An 18628-nucleotide genomic window follows, 5' to 3' on the forward strand; every position below is an offset into this window, starting at 1 on the left:
AGAAAACCGCATCAAATGGGCAATGTTAGATCTTTCATGCCAAACACACATCTTTTCCCCCCACTTGTTATTTTTTCAGGGGGTCATTGACCTTTTGTCTTGCTTCCAAATCCGCTGTCATTCATTCCCTGAAGGGCCTTTAATAAAAGCAGGTCAGATTGACCCAGAACTGCAGGAGTGAATGAGCTTTTATCTACCAAAGATGTGACATAATGTTGCCTAAGAAATGTGAGCACTCATTCAGCTTCTTAAAGTTCGCAAGAATACATTTTATAACGTGAACTTTACAAATTTGCTTCCATTTAAACTGGAATCTAATCAAGATGTTTTTTTTTTTTGCAAGTGCAGTGCAAGATTGAGTTCACAATAAGACATGCTGTCTACTTTAAGTAACATGTTCATTGAAATCTCTTGTGTAATGTTCTGAATAATTAAATTGCTCTCTGTTATACCAATTTTGATTGGTCACCATTATATTTTTGTTTATTTCACTGGTGTTTGTGGAAACATACATTCTCATCAGTCTATTCTTGTAAGTTGTGGCTTCTCTCTTTTCATAGAAACACAAGAAAAACCTACAGTGACAAAAATGGAGGGATTTTGGTATTCGTTAATGATAAAACTTCCTGTCACTCAGGAGTCCTTGCAACATTGAACCTGTAAGAGAATATATAAATTAAAAATGTTCATTGCATTTTTTACGTGTAAAGGACTATTTGTCATAAGCGAAAAACTAATATATTCATTATTTATTTATTTGATACACTGCATCATAAGAAGCAGATTTTATTAAGGATTGCAAATTATCGGATCCACCACAGAAGAAAACTAAATGGTGTTTTGGCAGCTAGCTGAAATAAAGTTTAAGTTTTTAATATTTGTTTTATTTCAGTTCACAAGAAATAAAGTGAAATTTTAGTTTACGGTTTTTAGTTAACTATAATATGCGTATAAGATTCGTCCACGCCATGTCGGAATTACGAGATTCCGACTTGTAAAAAGTGTTCTCGTCCTTGTAGAACTCGTAACTACAAATTGTAAACTGAATTTACTGAGATCTCGGACTTGTACCAGCTGACTGCAGTTAGTGTTGCCATAGAAATGCATAATTCAGCTCAGAAAAGAACATTACGTATGGCAAGCCGTTTTAGCTTAAATTGTACCCAGCGTTACTCGTCGTAATTGCATTTTTACTAGTAAGAATTAAATTTGAGAGCTCTACAATTCAATTCTTTCTAGTAGCAATTACAATTAGAGAGCTCTCTAATTCAGTTATTACTAGTAAGAATTACATTTACAGAGCTCACTAATTTAATTCTTGCTAGTAACAATTCCAATTAGAGGGCTCTACAAATTAATTTTTACTAGTCATAAGTCTCCATTGACTTCCATTCATTTTTAATTACGGAGCTGTACAATTGAATTGTTACTAGTAAGAATTCAATTGTAGAAGACAATGGAGACACATGACTAGTAAAAATTCATTTGTAGAGCTCTGTAATTGGAATTGTTACTAGAATTGAATAAGAGAGCTCTCTAATTGTAATTGCTACTAGTAAGAATTGAATTGTAGAGCTCTTTAATTGAATTCTTACTAGTAAAAATGCAATTACGACGAGCAATGCAATTAATAACGCTGGGTACAATTTAAGCTAAAACGGCTTGCCATAGTTACGTGTTGTCATCTCGTTAATTATACATAACCCTTTAATTAGTATTGATTAAACCCTAGTGCATTCTTACTGTCAAGGCAAATTAATTAGTGCACTTCACTTCTAGAAGGATTTTCTTTGTCATCACTTTTTTTTTTATCAGATGAGGTTTTGTTCTTTGTTTTGAGATAGTTGTCCCTGAAGATGGATCTGTTCTCCCTTACAAATACGTACTTGAAACCATAGTACTTCAAAACTATACTATGGTATCACTATGGTACATCCAAAACAAGGCTCAATCAAGTTGAAGATTCATTGATCTGAAATCTAAACCAATGCAATACGAAAACTTGGACTTAATGGTCCCAAATAAGTACAAGTAACACTTGATATTTTGTAAGATTAACTTGTATAGATCTGTTTCAGTGTGTTTGTTTGACGTATAGATTATATAACGGCATGCAAACTAATACAGCATTCTCAGGTTAATCATTAAAGCTTATCTAACTTATTGTAAAATGATTTATGATCAGTGTTATGTGAAAGGGCAGCAGTCCACTGCAACATCACAAACACACGAATAAACAGTTTACGTCAGAAGGTTGTTACAGCAACTGTCTCGCCATACACCCCAGAGATTTGATTATCAGTGTAGTGAATTCATAAATGCATTATTTGACATTTGGTAATGCCTGTGGTGTAAAAAATAACTCTAGCTATAATTAAATATTGTAGAGTTTATTATATATATTTTTTTTTTCATGTTTTGCAAGTAATTTCTACAAAGAACTAAAATCAAACAATTTACAGTGGAAGAAAAAAACTTAATTAGCCCTCTTTAGACATTCTACTAATTATAAGTAACTTTGCAATTACATGTCAACTGGAGTATTAGTAGACTCTGTTTAATACCTGCTAACCTTATCCTATCAGTCCACTAATACTCTAATGAGAGTTAGTTGACATTTAGTTGCAAAGTTACTAATAGTTAGTATAATGTCTGAAGTTGACTATAGATTTTTTTTTTACATGGCACTAAGTCAACATGAAACATTTCACACCCATTTTACTTCTGAGTGATATTGATTAAGTTATTAGATTCATGAAATACTTTTATTTTCTTCAGAATAATGTGCACTGATGAATCATTCACAAAAAAACAGGAACATATAGTGCTGTCAAATCGATTAATCGCATCTAACATAAAAGTTTGTAAATATATTGTGTGTGTGTGTGTGTATAAGCAAACAGGGTCTGTTTTGATTTCATGTTGACTTCGTTTAGCTAGATACTGAAAATTATGTTCATTTTGTGAAGCATATTTACAGACTTATTAACAGGAAGGAATATGAAAAGGGAAAGTTTCATCAAATTTCCTCATCTTCCGAATCCATGTCAGTCCTGAGGTTGTCCTCATCCTCGCTGTCGTCATCTTCCTCCTGGTCTCCATCCGCTTCACCAGTGTCGGGAATGATGACCACGTCCTCTTTGGTGTTGGGGTCGATGTCTGTCTTAAACCACACCGCTTTGTAGCCCTCTTCATTGCGCCGCTCTTTGGTCAGGATTGGTTTGACTTCCTTCTCGCCGTCGACGGTTTCTGAATCAGCCAGGCTGCTAGTGTCGGGTGGAGTGCTGGTTCTGCTGGTGTGGGGAACGGGGGCGGCGCTGCGGGTCATGTTCTCCTGCGGTGTCTCGCGTATCAGCCCAGACTCCAGTTTACTCTCCAGGTGAGCGGCTAACTTCGAGTTCACACTTTCAGAATCCCCATCATGCTGGAAGCCCTCATTGCTGTACTGCATTCCCTCCTTAGGACCACCCGAACCCCCGCCAAGCTGTGAAAACAAAACATACTAGAATAAATATGCTCTAGATATAGAAAGTACTATCATTAACATCTCTAGAACAAATGTGACCCTGGATCACAAAACCAGTCACAAGTCGCACGGGTATATTTGTGGCAATAGCCAACAATACATTGTATGGGTCAAAATTATCGATTTTTCTTTTATGCCAAAAATCATTAGGATATTAAGTAAAGATCATGTTCCATGAAGATATTTGGTAAATTTCCTACCTTAAATATATCAAAAATGTGTTTTTGTGAGTGAATGCAGCACAATCGTGAACATAAATGGAAAACTTTAAAGGAGATTTTCTCAATGTTTCGATTTTTTTGCACCCTCAGATTCCAGATTTTCAATAGCTGTATCTCGACCAAATATTATCCTATCCTAACAAACCATATCAGTCGAAAGCTTATTTAATTACCCATAAGACTGGTTTTGTGATCCAGGGTCACAAATTACAAACATATTTACATATGAAAGTGCAGTTCGTATTGGAATTTAAGCCGGTTCAAACTGGTCTAAACCAGCGGAAAAGTTCTCGTAAAAATTGTCTTCATAAAGTTTCAATTGCAGTTTTATGAACGTTGAATGTGACCAATTATATGAGAATTTGATTGAGTTTACATGAGAATACATTTATTTACTATTTTTGCAATTCAATCTGAAAATGTAAGGATAGGTTTGTGAACGATTTAATTTGATTTGACAATTAACGTGAAAATGCGTCAACGAACTGTTCAATTAAATCTGGAAATTACCGTAAAAGCAAATTACGAGAATGCTTTTATAAGCTATTCAATTAAATTTGAAAATTAAAATAAGAGCATTTTTATGAACATTTAAATAACAATTCTTGTTAAAAGGGTTTTAAAACAGATTTGATTTGTAGCAAATTACAAAGAATACTTTTATGAACTATTCAATTCAATCAGAAAAAAAATTGTAAGTAGTTTTAGAAACATCGAATGTGACAGTTTATGTGAGAATAGCTTTATGAACGGTTCAGATTTATCCAAAAGTTTACACAAAAATGGTTTTATGAACATTGAATGTAACCAATTATGTTAGAATTTGATTCAGTTTGTATTTACATCAATACATTTATGAACTATTTTTGCAATTCAATCTGAAAATGTAAGCATGGTTTTAAGAACAATTCAAAACGAACATTTACTTAAATTTACTTAAGAGTGATTTTATGAACATTTGAAAATTTCAGTTTATGTTTAAAAGGGTTTTACAACTGATTTGATTCAGTTGTGAGACACGCGTAACAATATGGCAAGAAAAAAAGTTGCTGCCTTAAATTAAGCACAATCAACTTGGATTTTTAACTTAAATTACATTAAACTGACTTAAAAAAATTGAGTTGAATCTTGTATGACTTGTAAAATAAAATGTTTTACTTTAAACAACTTATTTTGATGAGTTAAAGCAATGTAAAAACATATGTTGTCATAACTTATTGATCATATATTGTTTTACAGTGTAGAATGCTTTTATGAACTATTCAATTAAATCAGAAAAATTAATGTTAGAATATATTTATGAATGTTTTGCTTGTTTCAGTGTGCCAGTTTATGCTCTTACCAACTAACTAATCAGTACGACATTTTACGACATTTTAGTTTACAGATGTTTCAACTCATTGCGAATACATTCGATTTTACGATTCAATCTGACAATTTACATTAATGGAATGACATTAATCAACAATCATTCTAAACAAAAGCGTAACCTAGAACATTCCTAAAATGCCGTTGTGTTTTGATTAAAGAGAATGGAAACTCACTGAGCTACGGAAGATGCTGGCCTCGGAAAGCTTCTTCCAGTCTGCGTTATGGCCCTTGATGCGGTGCGCCATCACTCCAATGCCAACCAAGCAGAGAACGAGAACCACAGCCAAACTGGCCCCTACAGCGGCCATTTCCACGGCACTGTACCCTCCTCCTGCTGTCCCCTGCTGTCCTCCTAAACACATGAGCACAGAAACACTGCTTTTGGCATGATTACGGTAAACATTAATTTGGTTTTCAAGAATGGTACACAATTTGCTTAGGCTTAATTTAGTTGGAATCATTTTGATTAAAGTATTATCGCACACCCTTAATAGCCAGCATCCAAAAGTGTCCAACAGCATAAAACATGCAACCTTGATTCAGTAAATTTCATGGGTTACACTTTATTTTAAAGTGTCATTGTTACAGTGTAATTATATATTTAAGTACTGAGTAATATTAAGCAACTACATGTACTTGCTATAGGGTTAGGGTAGGATTAGGTTTTGGTTTAGGGTTAGTTGCATGTAATTATGCATAATTTACTCGTATTACTACGGTAAGTACATGTAACATACAGTATGTAACAAGGACACTGTAAAATAAAGTGTTAACATTTCATGTGATTTGCACCGGGATACATTCATGAATATTTTAAATCAGTTTTATTATGTGAAATATGATGGCACCAGTAGATAAAATGTTAGATAGTCATCACTTTTTTTTTCTTTAAGATTGTAATTGTTCTTAATGAGAACTCTTATTTAAGATTTTTAAGTCAGTCACATAAAAAAGTAAATAGCCTAGGTCTAATTTGAATTTGAAAAATAAGACTAGTTCGAACTAATGCTGCTTTCACGCCATGTCGTAATTACATCTACTGAGTAGATGACGTTCAACTCCCTGTTTACAGCTGGTATTGAGATGCGTTTTGGTCGATCGGATCACAAGTAGACGAGGGAGACACATTCCCGTTTACACCTGGTGTTTTAATCCGTCTCTTTTGTCCACTTTCAGACACTTCTGTCCTGATTTCTTCGAGGGGAGGGTCTATGGGCGAGTAAATTAATGTTTTTTTCAAATCTTTCAATCTAATGAAAAAAAATCAGCTTTAGTTTCTGCTCTGACAGACACAAGACCAGCCGAACGCTGTGAGTGTGTGTTAGAAATCAGGAATGGAGAGAGAACATTGTGCTTGGTATGTTTGTAATCTTCAAACCAAACTTGGGTCTTCAGTCGATAAAGTTTAAATCCCGTCTGGCTCGAGCTCTTCCCATAATGTCACTCATTAGATCAGTAGACGGAGAGAAGACGGTCTTCTGTGGCTGTTTGAACACATTCAACAACATGAGTGTTTACACTACGAAAGCAATCGGGTCTAATGCGTTTTAAACTCCCTCTGAAAGTGGTCAAAAGTGGACAAGCTCAGAACGTTTTATACCCCTTTTACACCTGTATTTAGTGTCGTCTACTTGTGACCCGATCGACCAAAATGCATCTTAATACCAGGAGTAAACAGCAGTCATGGTACAAGTCGCAGCTTTCAGAAAGGAAACACTTTAATTTTAATAGTCTACTTTAGACATTCTACTAAGTAACTGCATCTAAGTATCAACTAGCAGTCATTAGAGTATGAGTAGACTCTGTTTAATATCTGATAACATTTTATTTTGATGCTCCACCAACAGACCTTCTACTGACTGTAAGTAACTTTGCAAGTACATATCAACTTATTCTACTAACCCTAAACCTAACCTAACAATCTACTAATACTCTAATGAAAGTTAGTTGACATGTACTGAATATAGTAGAATGTCTAAAGTGGACAATCGAAACAAAGTGTAACTCCACAAGTTGCAATTACGAGTTGTAAGAGGACGTGAACGCTTGTAATTAAGGTAAGTCTGACATGGAGTGAACTCTCCTTAAGTTTATGCAACCGGCCATAGAAGATTTAGCAAAGCTAGTTAGATTAGCATAAGTGTACCTGTGCCGGGGGGCAAAGTTGTGTAAGTACCAGGGTGAGAGGTGGAGGTGATGGCTGTTAGCTGTGTGTTAGTGGTCTGATCTGTTGTTATGATGGACGAAGTCATGATAGTAGTGGCCGGTGTGGTAGTGGGAACCCCTGTTGAAAAAAGGGTGTCACTATATAGTCAACAGGTTTGCTGTTGACTGATTCAAGTGAATCTTTAAAATTCAATGTATGGACAAAATCAATCGCATTAAACTATATATTGATGTTTCTCTTCGGTGGATTGAACTGAACTCTAGAAAGAGATATCCACACATGCTTCAACAAAATTGTTTGCTGAAAGCCAACACCATGATTAGCCCACACCCCGCTAGCCCCAGTCAGTTATCCGTTATAATGAGGTGTTGTCTTGATAACACGCTGGTCTTACCTTCCGTGACCTCAACCATAAGAGATGCGGTGCTGGATTCATCATTGTTTGTGTCAAACACCCTCATCTGAGTCACATTGAATCATAGTCATAAATATTTCAAATCTCACACAAATGATTAGCAAATGTCAGTTGTATGAAATATTTAGTTCTTACTTGTAAATTCACAGTGCCAGGGGAAACCGTCTTCGCCATGAGTATGAAACCCTCTGGTGTAATTGAAAATTCAGTACCGTCTACAACCTCGAATTTGAGGTCAGGATTATAGCCCTATAAAGACAAAAAGCCATTCATTTCAATTCAATCAAGAATTTATGTAAGAATTGTTTTACAAACATTTTAATTAATGCAACAGTAATGAGACAGTTTTGCAAACAATGCAATAGTCAGTGCAACAATTTATGTTAGAATTATTTTAGGAACTATTAAGAACTGAACGTGACGATTTACGTGTGTAAGAACAGTGATTTATTTTTACAAACAATTAAGTTCAACATGACAATGATTCAATTAAATGCGACAGTATCACAAACAATTCAATTCAATGCAACAATTTATGTAATAAATTCAATGCAAACCAAGAATTTTCGTTTTATAAATACCAATGTATGATAGCCTGGAAATCCAGACCTAAATCTAAAAGATTAATGGTCTGGCATCGACTAATGAAAATCGGCCAGCTCGAGGGGCGGCACCAAGCATGCATTTGAAAATCTCACTGCACGCAATTGGATAACACTACGACCAATCACAACAAGTTATCGCTTAGCTACCAGAGGAGCTAACTGGTAGATTAGACTCTTCCGTATCCGGTCGGCAAAACAGCAAAAACGCACTTCTTGCAAAGGAACGATTCGAGTGCTGTCTTCTGTTCCTCTTTTAGAGAAAAAGTCTAACTCGTTCATTGTAGCGGCCAAAGCCGTTTCAAACAACTGGTGTTCATCCATAGCCATCTTGCAATGTTTACTAATGACTTCGACGTCGCAGCGCTGTTGTCATCTCACCTCTGGCCCGCCTATATCAGATAACCCGCTGTGATTGGTGCAGCTCAGATCGAGGGGCATATTTAATGAGCATCATTACTCGACTCCAGAGTAACTCACTGAGCTAATTCAACTTGTGCTCTCGCGAGAACTCTGGATTACCAGGGTAAATGTATAAATGATTTTCGAATGATTTACAAAAATGTATTATTCTCATGTTTTGATGCTCTATTTGTTTTCTATTATCTAGACTAACTTCCCAGTCACATGCACATATCAGAATGCTGTTTGAGTTCTTACATTAGAGAAGTCTTCATCGGTGGCCTGGACTCGGAGGGGTCTGTTGGACGTTTTGCTCTCCAGCACGAGGCTGTCCACTCCTGCATCCTCTGAGATAAAGCCTTCGTAACTTGGGTTCACAAATTTCGGAGGGTGATTACTGGATATCACCACCTTCAGGATGACTGTGGTGGTGGCAAACTGATCAGGGTTCTCCCTCTGATATGCCTAAGGAAACCAGGGAAAAGAAGGTGAATAAGCCCTATTTCAAAAAACGGTGGAGTGTTCCTTTAAAAATGAGGGTTCCAGTGATTCCATAGAAGAACCATTTTGGTTCCCCAAAGAACATTTCAGTGAACATTGAACCTTTTTTTTTCTCTCTTAGTGTGAAGAACATTTTAATAATCTAAAGAAACTTTTTCCACTATGGTTCTTCAAGGAGCCATTAATGCCGATAAAGAACCGAGTGTACAGAAGATATACAGTGGTTCCTGAATTTAGTTTTTGATTGCATGTAACATTCAAAACACTAATTTTGTTTGATCTCACCATGACTGTAAGAACAATCGGTCCTGCCTCCCCAACTGGTTTCAGCATTGTGATGCTCCCGGTGTCAGTGTTGATTTGAAATATAGGATCGTCAATTTCTGAACACGTAAAATTCATCAATTAAAACCTGTCGACTCTTCCCGGAGAGACATCAATTCTTTATTTCAACTCATGAGGACTTTAAACTCACTTTCAAGAAATGTGTAACTAATGGCCTCGTTCCTGCCTTTGTCTCCATCGATGGCCATGACCGGGCCTGGCTTCAAGGACAAAGGACCTGTCTGTGGTGTACAAAAACATGAAATGCTCATTTAAACTCAAGAACAGTCCAACACTTTAGGCTAAATCACACTGCCCCAATGAATATTGACTTTTTTGTATAAAGTTTCCAATGTGTGAAGTTTTGGTGTTTGTTGGGGCAGTTTGAATTGGCCTTGAGAAACGCACCGATACCCACCTCTTGCTCATTTAAGTTGACCGTCCCTTCATAACCAGAGCTCATGCACGCTTTACTTGTGACAAACTCTATTTCTGTACAGGGCTGGAACCACGGTGGACGATTGTCGATGTCTAGGATATTGACCTCAATGGTGGTTGAGGCGGTGTGGGAGGCTGCGGCTGAAGATCCAATCTGCGTGTCCTGAAATATCATCAAATGAAAGTTGTTTGTACAAAAACAAGCATCTTTGGAAATGAAACCTAGGTCAAACCAACTCACCTGTACATATAGCGTCATTGTGATTTTCTTAACTTTGTCGTAATCCAGAAGTTTTTTCATCAGAATGTTGGGATTGAAATCAGTCAGGAGGCCGAATTCTCCCTGAGAGAAAAACAAAGGCCTTTTTTCAGAGAGAATTGCTCGTTTTTGACTAGACAGATTTGACCATGAAAAGGATTCCTAGTGGAATATCAATAATAATAATAATTTGGAACCAACATTAAAGGGGAATTTTCTTAGAGAATTTAAAAATGTAGATATTTCAGAACACATAGTTCCCAACATGACCGCAACATGAAATACAATTTATACAAACTCTATGCACATTCTTTGGGATTTTTGTTGCGTACCTCTGGAGACTCCAGACGGTAGTAAAGCGTATCCCCTTCATCAGGATCGGTTGCTGTGATTAGGCCAACACTGGTATCTATTTTTGTTAACTACAACAATCATTAAAAGCTTTCAGATTTTGAAAATGGTTTTGAGATAAAAGCAGATAACTAAAGAGGATTAAAGTAAATTGTACAACAAAGGCAGCATCAGGAAAAGAATGTATAACAGGATCTTGACATTGTACCTCATCGACGTTTAGTGAGTATTGACTCCCTGCAAACGCTGGTGGATTATCATTCACATCCTCAACGATTATTCTCAGAGTCAGTTTAGTCTACAAGATACAGATTTGACATGTAGGAGTTTACTTCAAGAGCAAACATTTGAAAGAAGGAATTTTCTAGGTTAATTAAAAACAAAAACAAAAACACCATTACTTACAGAAGTAGAACCAACTTTTGTACACTCAACATGCACCTCATGTGGTTTGTCCTTGTTGAATGTCTACGAAAATCACATAACATAAAAGGTCTGTTAATTTGAGACAACCAAAACACACCAGTTTAGATCGAAGACTTCGTGCAAAGACATTTCTTAATTTATTTTTCAGGCTGTTAAAAAGTTATAAAAGGTGATTTAAGTAGTATGTACTTTTGTACTTTACACCCCTGGACACAAGCATTTTTAAATGATAAATTTAGTGTAATGGTTGAACACAACAACAGACTCTCCATATTAACCTCATAGTCCAGCACAGCCTCAGCAATGAGATTGAATCCGTCAAGGCTGAAGAGACCCTCTGGAACTTGACTAGTGATTGTGGCCGTCACACCGTCAGTGCTAGGGGTGATTGTTGCAATTATGTCTTTAATAGTGTTGTTTTCCTTGACCAAATCTACGGGATTTGTCGAGCAGAGGACTGTACCATTCAGAGAAAAGGAAATTCAGAATTAATAGTCATGAATACCCTAGTGAAAAATAAATAAACCAAAATGTTTTTGAAATACATTTACTTTGCATACTACAAATATATATTTATGTCCTTAATATAAATAACCTGCAATTGTACTTTTGGTATACTAAATTGGTATACTTATAGTCAGCTAAATTGGAACTAATTTTGTACTTAATGCACTTTAGTTATCCGGAAATAGTGCTGAAGTCAAACTAAAGATATACTTAAGTTCATTTGATGCTAAAGTGGAACTAGTATACTTTAGGTTCACTTTAAATATCTTGCATTTAAAGACTGATAGTATACAGAAATCATACTGTCCTTACTAATAGTGATATTTAAAACACATTTTAGGCTTACTATTAAGAAATGTGTATTGTGCACTAAAGAAGTACTCCAATTAAAGTTTACTTCTAATATTTGTATCAGTAAGTCTCAAGCGATGTCAGTATATGTTAATGGATTTGTAGTATACTTAGTATGAAATAAATGTGTTTTAAATACATTTTGGAAAAGGATTTTTTCACTAGGGTGGTCCTGGTTGGCACTGCAAAAAGTAAAAATATTAGAAAGTATGGAACAAAATAATTGCTAAATTTAGTTAGCTTCATGATTTCTTAAAACAAACAGACCTACTAAAATGTCAAAATCATTGAATTAGTTGGGAGAAGTCATTTGAATAGAAAATATGATTAAGCAGAAATTTCTGGAATTAATTTTTGTCTATGTATAATAAGAATATAGACTATAAAGTTGGAATACTGTTTGAATTAAGACCACAATTTTAGTTTAAGAATTTGCAAAGCATTTTTAAATGTATCCATAGTCAAACATATGCATATAAAACATCATTACTGTTATTAAAATGTGTAAAAGATTTATGATTGATGCTAGAAGTTGATAACTCTCAGTATGATTGTACAGTGTCAGTGTTATAAAATTGACAAATTTCCTGAATCAACCATTTCTTGTTCTTAAAAAACAAAACTGCCTTGATGTTCAATTAACCATAACTCGCACAGCTTTAAACTAATTCTTACAACTTGAAATATTAGCCTAACATTTTCAAGATTAACAAGATTTTCAACAAAAAAAAAGGTCTTCATTCCTGTTTTGGAAATATATCTTCATATCTGATCCTAAGCGTCTACATGTTTTTCCGCAGTGTAACGTGTCATCTCTCAAATCCCTGCGGATTTTTATATTTTTAACTGTTTTATCCTATACAAAAGATCTGATTATGCCATATTGTTCAGTTAAAAATGTTCATCACTTACTTTGCGCTTCACTAAACTTGCCGAGTGTGAAAATAACCAGGAGAAAGAAAAGAGCAGAAGATTCTTTAGGCCTCAAATCCATTTTTTTGTTAGACGATGGATCAATAGAGGAACATCGCAGACGACTCCCTTTGTTCTGACTGAATCAAATTCCCATCAGGCATTAGTGAGCGATATAGCTAATGTATGAAAATAGACTTCAATCTTAACCTTTGAGACGGACGCTTATCTCATGCGGTTTATTGGCTATAAAGATGAGCACAGGTGGACTTTTGCCTCATAGAAATTCACACAGCGGCTTTATGTTCATGTAGGCTACTTCATAAACCTTGACCACAATAAGGATGTTTACAAAATAATATTTTTAGTTGTGTGTTTCCAAAATGTATTACAGTTTCAAATGTTAAGTTATCACATCCATTGTAAAATACAACTTAAATTAAAAGTATGAAGAATTGTATTGGACATTTTTGGCGATAAATATGAATGTTGAAGAAGTTTTTAACTCTAATGTAGCTTCCATATTATTCAGGAACTACTATTCCTCAATGAAAAAGTGCCATTTATAATTGGAAACGTTGTCAACAGAGGGATGTTGATCAATCCGCACTAAAAAAAAAAAATTCAAGTGCGCTAAACTATTTCAGAATATATTTCAATGTATTTTTTTCTGTATGGGTCCCCAAAAGTGTCAAAATATATGTGGTATATATTCCAAATACATTGAAATATATTCTGAAATATAACAAAAATATATGTTAAGGGTGAAATATATTTATTGGGCCAATTTCAAATATTTGCATATATTCCAAAATACTGAAAATATATTTCAAATATATTTCTTTTGTGTATGGGATAAGCTAACAAACAGCTAGCGTGATGCTAGTGTCATCAGTGGGCGAGGGCATGTTTCACTCTTCAAGCAAGCAACTGATTGAAGCAATCTCGCTCTCACATTTACTGTAATACTTAAGTAGGCTATCTTGTTATATAATTGCGCACGACAGACACGATAAGGAAGAGAAATGATTTGCTTGACATTCTTATATTTCTTCTTTCAAAAACACATGACCACCGCACAGTCGCATAGCGAACATTATCGTAGCAACTCTTTGCGTATAAACCATAAACACTAAGAAAAGTTTGAGGGTAATTAATCCCAATGCTTTGAAAGGTTGGTTTTCCCTCACAATTTGCTTGCAATAATTGTGATGGTCTCAGATGATACCATGATACTGATATAGCCTACCTCACTTAAATAGCACACATATTCATGTACCATTAACAGCTTCTTAATATATAAGATTTATTTTAATGCTTTTTTTTAACTACGAAATCACCACACCTCATGCAATCTCCAGCCTGTGATTGGTGGTAGGCCTATATTAAATTATGATCTTGTGAGTCACATTAGTGATGGGAAAGCTTTATATAAAGCTCTTATGAAGGGTCATTAAGTTATTGTCTAGTGTTAAATTCATAAACCAACATGTGCCTCTGAAGATCTAAAGGTGTGGCTTAATAAACAAGGCATGAAGCGGTTCTCAAATCCAGAGTTTAATTTGTAATCTTAAAAGTCATTGGGTTTTATGACTACATTTCAATCTGTAGTTTTTGTGACACATTTGGAGGGGAAAAAAGTTATTTATTCAAATATATACAAACAGTTTGTTTCAAACGTTTTCAAACTGATTCAGACATGGTGAAGTTGTTGTCTTCAGGTTTCTTTGGACATGAAGCCACAGTCTTCACTGGTACACGTTTGGACATGAATACTGTCTCATCAGGAAAATCAATCTGTCTGAATCTCCACCGACACCGCTGCAAAGACAGAGAACATGCATCATGAACACTATACGCTTCATGTCTTGAAAAGATATTAATGCTAGAATATTTCATTTGAGTGCATTCATAGCTTAATGTTAAAAGAAAAATATAGATAAATAGATGGATATAATATGTATTGAATGTGTAAAGTGCATAAATATATCTATGCATTTTGCATCAACAGAAAAATGCACATACACATAACAATAACTGAGTTTGTTAAATGTTAAGAGAAAACGGTGCATATTTACCTTTTCTTGCTGCTCTGCATACGTTTCAGGAAGGTGCAGATGGATGTGATTTTAGCTTTAGATTTTAAGAGTTCAGCATATCTGTTAGTGAACTCAATGTCGCCCAACTGCCTCGTCTGAAGCCCAGATCTCCTGGAGATACAGGCCAGATTCAATGTCAAAGTGTTGACAAATGACTCAAGTACATCAGTTTCTTCCAGAAAAAGCCATAGTATTTCATTTAAAATGTGTTTATCAATTGATACTCCATTTCAAAAGAAGCTGTCTGAGAAGAACTCCACTAGAGGGCGGCCCGCACTTAACTACACATGACAAGACCACAAAATTAACTTATTTATTAACAGTCAACGTTTATGACACCCACCCGCCTTGGAGGACAAACATATCTGCATCATCCCTGGGAAACAACATCTTTCTGGGAGAAAAGATGTCCGTGCTTGAGATGCTGTCCTCTTCTCCGAGATACCTGCGATAATAAAAGCCAAAACAGAAATGAGTCGATACATCAACTGAATCTCTAGCAGTTTTATCAACACACACAAGCTTATTTGGTATGTGTGTTTCAGAAAAGAAAAAGGAAAAAAACATAAGGCAAGAAAATTAGAAATCTTATCACCTCCAGACAGAATTGGAGAGAGTGGGGCGAAGAAGATCAACCAAGGACAAAGATACAAATCTAACAAGAGTTGACAGGTCTAAAAAATACAGTTATGAACCTGGCTTTCATTTTTATTACACAAACACAAAAGATCTTTTGAAGCTGAACGTAACCTGACCTGTCCAGAACTGGAAGGCTGGTCGCGCACTGAAAGAGAAATATCGCAAGGATGGACATCTGCGTCAGACTTGTGAGAAGAGACATTTCCACACCTTAAAAAGACAAAAATTAGGACTATTAGGGTGAAAGACAAACCAGATTTCCTACCAATCAAACAGGGGCTAAAGATGAAAATAAGTCTATATGGCTAAATCTGGCACATTTACATGATGGACATGAGTGCTCATATTAATTAATATGCATTGTCCCTTTTAAAATTAAATAAAGAATAAAGCTTGACTCACCCTTGGTTTGAAGCTCTGGTGGCGGTCTAGCAGTCGTCCAACGGTTCTTGTCTGTTTTTTTTTATTCCCATCCTTTTTGTACCCCTAAAATCATTGATCATGAAACGTCACCACTCATAAAATCTGATTCCAAGTGAGTTTTATTGGCATTACTATTTGCTTTTTCATTAGCTATTTGCCAAGGTTTCTACACTTGATGTGACACGTGTGCACTCATGCTAAAAAAATAAATATGATTAACAGTGTTGACTTCCTAAATTGGTGGTAAACCGGTTGATGAGGCAAAGGAATTGGTTTACTCACTTGTTTGATATTGTTGCGATTGCTAATAAAATCAATGAGGAAGGAAATGTGTGTTAAAGAGAAAGGAGATTATGGGTGGTCATACAAACACAAGCATTAGTGAATGAATCACAGTAAATATCATGATTATGGTTCCAATGGTCTATTCGGTAACTAAGAATCAGCCACATTTCTAACACACACACGACAAACATCGCTTTTGCTCACACTTATTAAGGATTTAAACAATCCCATATTACACACTAGCACAAAACCAATCCAACCATTTGTGCTACAAATATACTTTAAATCAAGAGGTCTGCTTTTACTCGAAGCAAGTATAATTTTCGTCTGGCGGATGAAAAAACTGGACCTGAAAGGACTAGAGTCATATCAGAATATGAGAGATGTAGCAACCACATTGAACACCTTAAAAATAATACTCAGAACAGCAACAAACATCTTCTTCAAATAAGAAAAGTTAGTGTATAACTAGTTAAAGTTCACCCAAAAAAATGAAGTTCTGGCATAATCTACTCAGTCTTATATTGTTCAAAACATGTGATGTTATTTTGTCTGTGGAAAGCAAAAGGATGAGGAAGTTAGCTTAGCAAAGCCAATGGTTTCCATGCAGTGAAAGTGGCACTGTCATGTGTGTTGTGGTTTAAGTGTAATAAAAAGTGATCCATATAACTGTTGCAGTAAGTCTTCTGAAGTCATTTTATTTTATTTTTTTGTGAGAAACCGACTAACTGGTAGCCTAAGTAATTTCCCACTGAAAATCTTTGTTTTCCTCGTTAGCACTAACAGTGTTCATGCTTGTTCATTTGTATATCTATCGTGTTCACAATAGGCTACACACAAAAAAATTTACATAAAAGTCGATATTTTTGAAAACAATAAGCCCAATTTTCCACATGTAGTATCTTATATACACCAGTAGCAGGCGCTGTGAAGTCATATATTGAGGAAGTGGAACTTTTACAGTTTTTCTCGATTGCTTAAACACATTTCTTGAAACTATGCCTCGTATTCTCAAAACAGTAAACACAAATCCATAACGTCTCACCAAATTCCCCAAACATCCTATTTTCAGGTCAAAATGAAGCTCTACACTCAAAACCATTTATTCTTGCTGAAAAACAAACAAACTTTGCCCTCAGACATCACACACAAGCCCTCACAAACACATACACTACAACATCTTACACACACTGGTGCAATAAATTCAAAACATAATTTCCAAAACTGCCAAAACTTTCCAAATTTTCCCCAAACTGCTATGTTATGTTGCTTGTGGAACCCTTCAAATCATGCCCTCGTTTCTCTTTTACAGACACGACTTCAACTCTATCTCACCAACTGCAGTGAATCACACACATGCGTTCTTAAGCATCGCAATTGACTCTAATTTGAGGGTATGAAGGAATAATGAGCGCTAAAGCTCTCTCAGAGGTTATTGAACACATTCGTTTCTGTTAAGAATGATTTGGTGAAGAGCCGAGACAGCTGACACGACCTCTTTATATAGATCTTTAGACATATTTTATAATAATACACAATTAGGTGGGGATAAAAAGCGGTTAGTGACTGCGGTAATTACAACACTGGCATGATTGAAATTGCCACGTACTGTATCCGCGAGGGTTTAAATGACACGCGGGTTGATGACTGATATGTTGATGACTGAGCGGCATGAGATGGAAATGGAAAGGGCAGCTTGAACGGACATATTTAGAACATGTGATAGATATTCAGATTAATTGTTGAATGTAATTTTGGGCTGGTGTCTTTTCGAAATATTATATTTCCTATCCGCTGAGCTCAGTTCATTTATTAAATGAAAATATGCTGAAGTTCCATAATAAACATGTTAAAGGGATAGTTCACCCAAAAATGAAACTCATGAACTCTCATGTCTCATCTTTAAAACAACAATTGAAGATCTTTTTGATGAAATCTGAGAGGTTTCTGTCCCTCCATTGACAGCTACGCAACTACCACTTTGACGCTTCAAAAAGTTCATAAATAGATTGTAAAACTAATCCATATGAATTGAGCATTTTAGTCCAAATTTTCTGAAGAGACTCCATCGCTTTATGATGAACAGATTAGATTTAGGCTTTAATTCATCAACTCACACATCAGTTGTGGTAAAGCTCAAGCATGTTCGCTTGACATTCGAGAACCAATGAGGTTCAATTTTGTGTTACGCAACAAACTTTTATGTTAGATGCGACTAATCGATTTGACAGAACTAGCTTTTATGTAAATGACTTAAAAGGTATGATCAGTCTTAACTTGCATAATCTGTGTCTTAAAGCCAGCCATAGATGAGAAGACCTCAGTTATCTCACATGTGTCTCCTCTCCTGGAGATCTCAACACTAGCCGCGTTTCCATTACAGATTTGCGCAAATGTTTTGCGCTATTA

The 18628-nt window shown here is 35.5% G+C and overlaps 2 protein-coding genes across 2 annotated transcripts; both read right to left on the minus strand.

The window, feature by feature from the left end:
• Positions 1-2910: 2910 nt before the first annotated feature.
• cdhr5b (cadherin-related family member 5b) lies at positions 2911-12855 on the minus strand (the record flags this gene model as incomplete). Its single annotated transcript, XM_084095234.1, has 15 exons — positions 2911-3484; positions 5292-5470; positions 7265-7402; positions 7680-7746; positions 7836-7949; positions 8963-9169; positions 9491-9588; positions 9681-9771; positions 9948-10130; positions 10209-10310; positions 10559-10648; positions 10786-10875; positions 10983-11045; positions 11282-11460; positions 12774-12855. The coding sequence occupies 15 exons, from the start codon at positions 12853-12855 to the stop codon at positions 3020-3022; spliced, it is 2148 nt and encodes a 715-aa protein (XP_083951360.1). The 3' UTR covers positions 2911-3019.
• Positions 12856-14413: 1558 nt separating this feature from the next.
• LOC311071379 (uncharacterized protein) lies at positions 14414-16004 on the minus strand. The gene is made up of 5 exons (XM_084095780.1): positions 15914-16004; positions 15628-15721; positions 15216-15317; positions 14852-14983; positions 14414-14594 (listed from the first exon to the last, which is right to left on the minus strand). The coding sequence occupies exons 2-5, from the start codon at positions 15711-15713 to the stop codon at positions 14522-14524; spliced, it is 393 nt and encodes a 130-aa protein (XP_083951906.1). The 5' UTR covers positions 15714-15721; positions 15914-16004; the 3' UTR covers positions 14414-14521.
• Positions 16005-18628: the final 2624 nt, after the last annotated feature.

Source organism: Abramis brama, assembly GCF_963993115.1.
Source record: "Abramis brama genome assembly, chromosome: 20".
NCBI lineage: Eukaryota > Metazoa > Chordata > Actinopteri > Cypriniformes > Leuciscidae > Abramis > Abramis brama.

Excerpts from the sequence above, each read along its gene's own strand:
- LOC311071379 (XM_084095780.1), bottom strand. The coding sequence starts at position 15,713 with ATGTCTCTTCTCACAAGTCTGACGCAGATGTCCATCCTTGCGATATTT. Across the intron at positions 15,318-15,627 it reads AGCCTTCCAGTTCTGGACAG|GTATCTCGGAGAAGAGGACA; the intron begins GTCAGGTTACGT and ends TTATTATCGCAG. Across the intron at positions 14,984-15,215 it reads ATGTTTGTCCTCCAAGGCGG|GAGATCTGGGCTTCAGACGA; the intron begins GTGGGTGTCATA and ends CTGTATCTCCAG.